At 57.2% G+C, this 1,864-nt stretch overlaps 1 protein-coding gene across 1 annotated transcript in view; it reads left to right on the forward strand.

The window, feature by feature from the left end:
* Positions 1 to 841: 841 nt before the first annotated feature.
* Positions 842 to 1,864, forward strand: part of SEPTIN12 (septin 12) — a 10,283-nt gene continuing 9,260 nt past the window's right edge. Inside the window, exons 1-2 of the mRNA XM_006140721.1 lie at positions 842 to 908; positions 1,418 to 1,602. Of these exons, the coding sequence (XP_006140783.1) occupies positions 1,440 to 1,602 (163 nt within the window). The 5' untranslated portion in view covers positions 842 to 908; positions 1,418 to 1,439. The remainder of the gene's footprint in view (positions 909 to 1,417; positions 1,603 to 1,864) is intronic.

The following is a 1,864-nucleotide window of genomic DNA, read 5'->3' on the forward strand; positions in this document are numbered from 1 at the left end:
ATTGCGGCGTGACCATCCCCCCGGGGGGTGATTTCTTGCTTTCTGTCTCTATGTCTCTCTCTGTCTGGCGAGCGCACGCAGCCTATAGCAAAAACCTTTCAAAAAAAAAAAAAAGAAAGTTTATATAGAACGTATTTAGGAACTTTGTTAAAATATTTTATTATGGAAATAGGGTCTTGAGACTAAGTTCCTAATTCTTAAAATATTCAGTCTAATTATTTCGAAGATAATATTTTTAAGAGGTTTTTGCTATAGGGCGCATGCACTCTCCAGAAAGACAGAGAGAGGGAGACAGAAAGTGAGAAATCACCCCTGGAGGGATGGCCACGCCGCAATCCCTTCACCCATCTCTCTTTTTTTTACCTTTATTTATTTATTTGTTGTGATTTTTTAAGCCATTGGGTCCAGGACTCAAACCGCATAGCATGTGAGCATCCAGCACCTTCGCCACCACGCCCCCTGCTGGCCTGCTGCACCGACCCCTTGATTCTTCTCAGCGCTGGCAACCTGAGCCACACAGGTGCTCACTGGAGAAAACGCACACTTCCCACCTGCAGGCCGGGGCCGGGGGCTGCTACCCCAAGCGGAGTGGTTATGTTTTCATGGCACCACCTTGGAGGTTGAAGCCCCTGCACGATTTTCTGCAAGAAGCTGCCCTGGGGCTTTGGGTTCCTCTTCACTAAGTGGGTCACTGCTAGGCTCCCAGGGCGAGGGCCCTGGAGGATCATCCTGACCCCTGCTCTTGCCCCTCTTGCTGCAGAGGAGCCTCTGGGTGGGTTCCAGGAATGTAAGGATGGAGCTCAGATTCTTCGGTTAACTGTCACCTTCCCCCTCCCCCTCGCCACACACATCAGCTGCCGGGACAGGGCAGCTCCTCGCAGCTCCCACACAGAGACCCACGTTGCCAGGTGTCCCCACGGCCCACCACCACTGGCTCCTGCCCTGCTCCCTCAGGCCTTCCCCTGGCCTCTCGTAGCCAGTCCTCCGTCTCTCTCCCCTCCTGTCTCTGTCTCCTGGATTCTGTGCCCCTCTCACTATCTCCACTAAGTTTGCTGAGTGTCCCCAGGGAAAGGGGGGGCACATCCTCCTAGGCCCCTTCCCAAGTTCCCCGCTGGGACATGACCCATTGCCCAGTCCCTGCACCTCCAGGATCCGGCCCAGCTGCATACTCCCAGGCCCCCTGCAGGGCCATGGGTGGGGGAAGGACAGACCTCTGGGGTGGGGCATCTCAGGATGGGGGTTCATCTCCCCAGAAAGGCAACTCCCATGGGCATCTCTCACCAATCCACCTGGACCATGGGTCCTGGGGGTAGCCCAAGGACTGAGGGTGGGAGTCAGGACTCCAAAAGGAAAACTCAGGGAGCATCTCCCAAGAGCCTCAGCAATGCGACCCTTTTCCCCACCCCACTGGGTCCAGGTGTGGTTGTGCCCTTGGCCCGATGGACCCCATGCGGCGGTCCCCCTCCCCCTGCTCGTCACGGCCGTCCAGCCCCAGGACTCCACCCTGTGAGATGTTCGGACACGTGGGCATCGAGGCCGTGCTGGACCAGCTGAAGATCAAGGCCATGAAGATGGGCTTTGAGTTCAACGTCATGGTGGTGGGTGAGTGGGGCAGCAGGCCCACAGGGCACGGGTCACGTCACGGTGCCGGGTGAGTGGGGCAGCAGGCCCACAGGGCACAGACCATGGACACGGCTCCATGGAACAGGCATGTCGCCTCGCTGCTCCTGCCTCCATCCCGCCCTCCGGGAAGTGCGCCCAATGACAGCAGCTCACGGAGGTGTCACGAGTGAGCAGCTGGGAATGCCGCACTGTGGCAAGACAAAAATCACCCAGAAAGCTCCAACCAAACCCAAGAAGAGCA

The sequence above is a fragment of the Tupaia chinensis genome, unplaced genomic scaffold, assembly GCF_000334495.1.
Source record: "Tupaia chinensis unplaced genomic scaffold, TupChi_1.0 Scaffold000042_2, whole genome shotgun sequence".
NCBI classification, from domain to species: domain Eukaryota; kingdom Metazoa; phylum Chordata; class Mammalia; order Scandentia; family Tupaiidae; genus Tupaia; species Tupaia belangeri.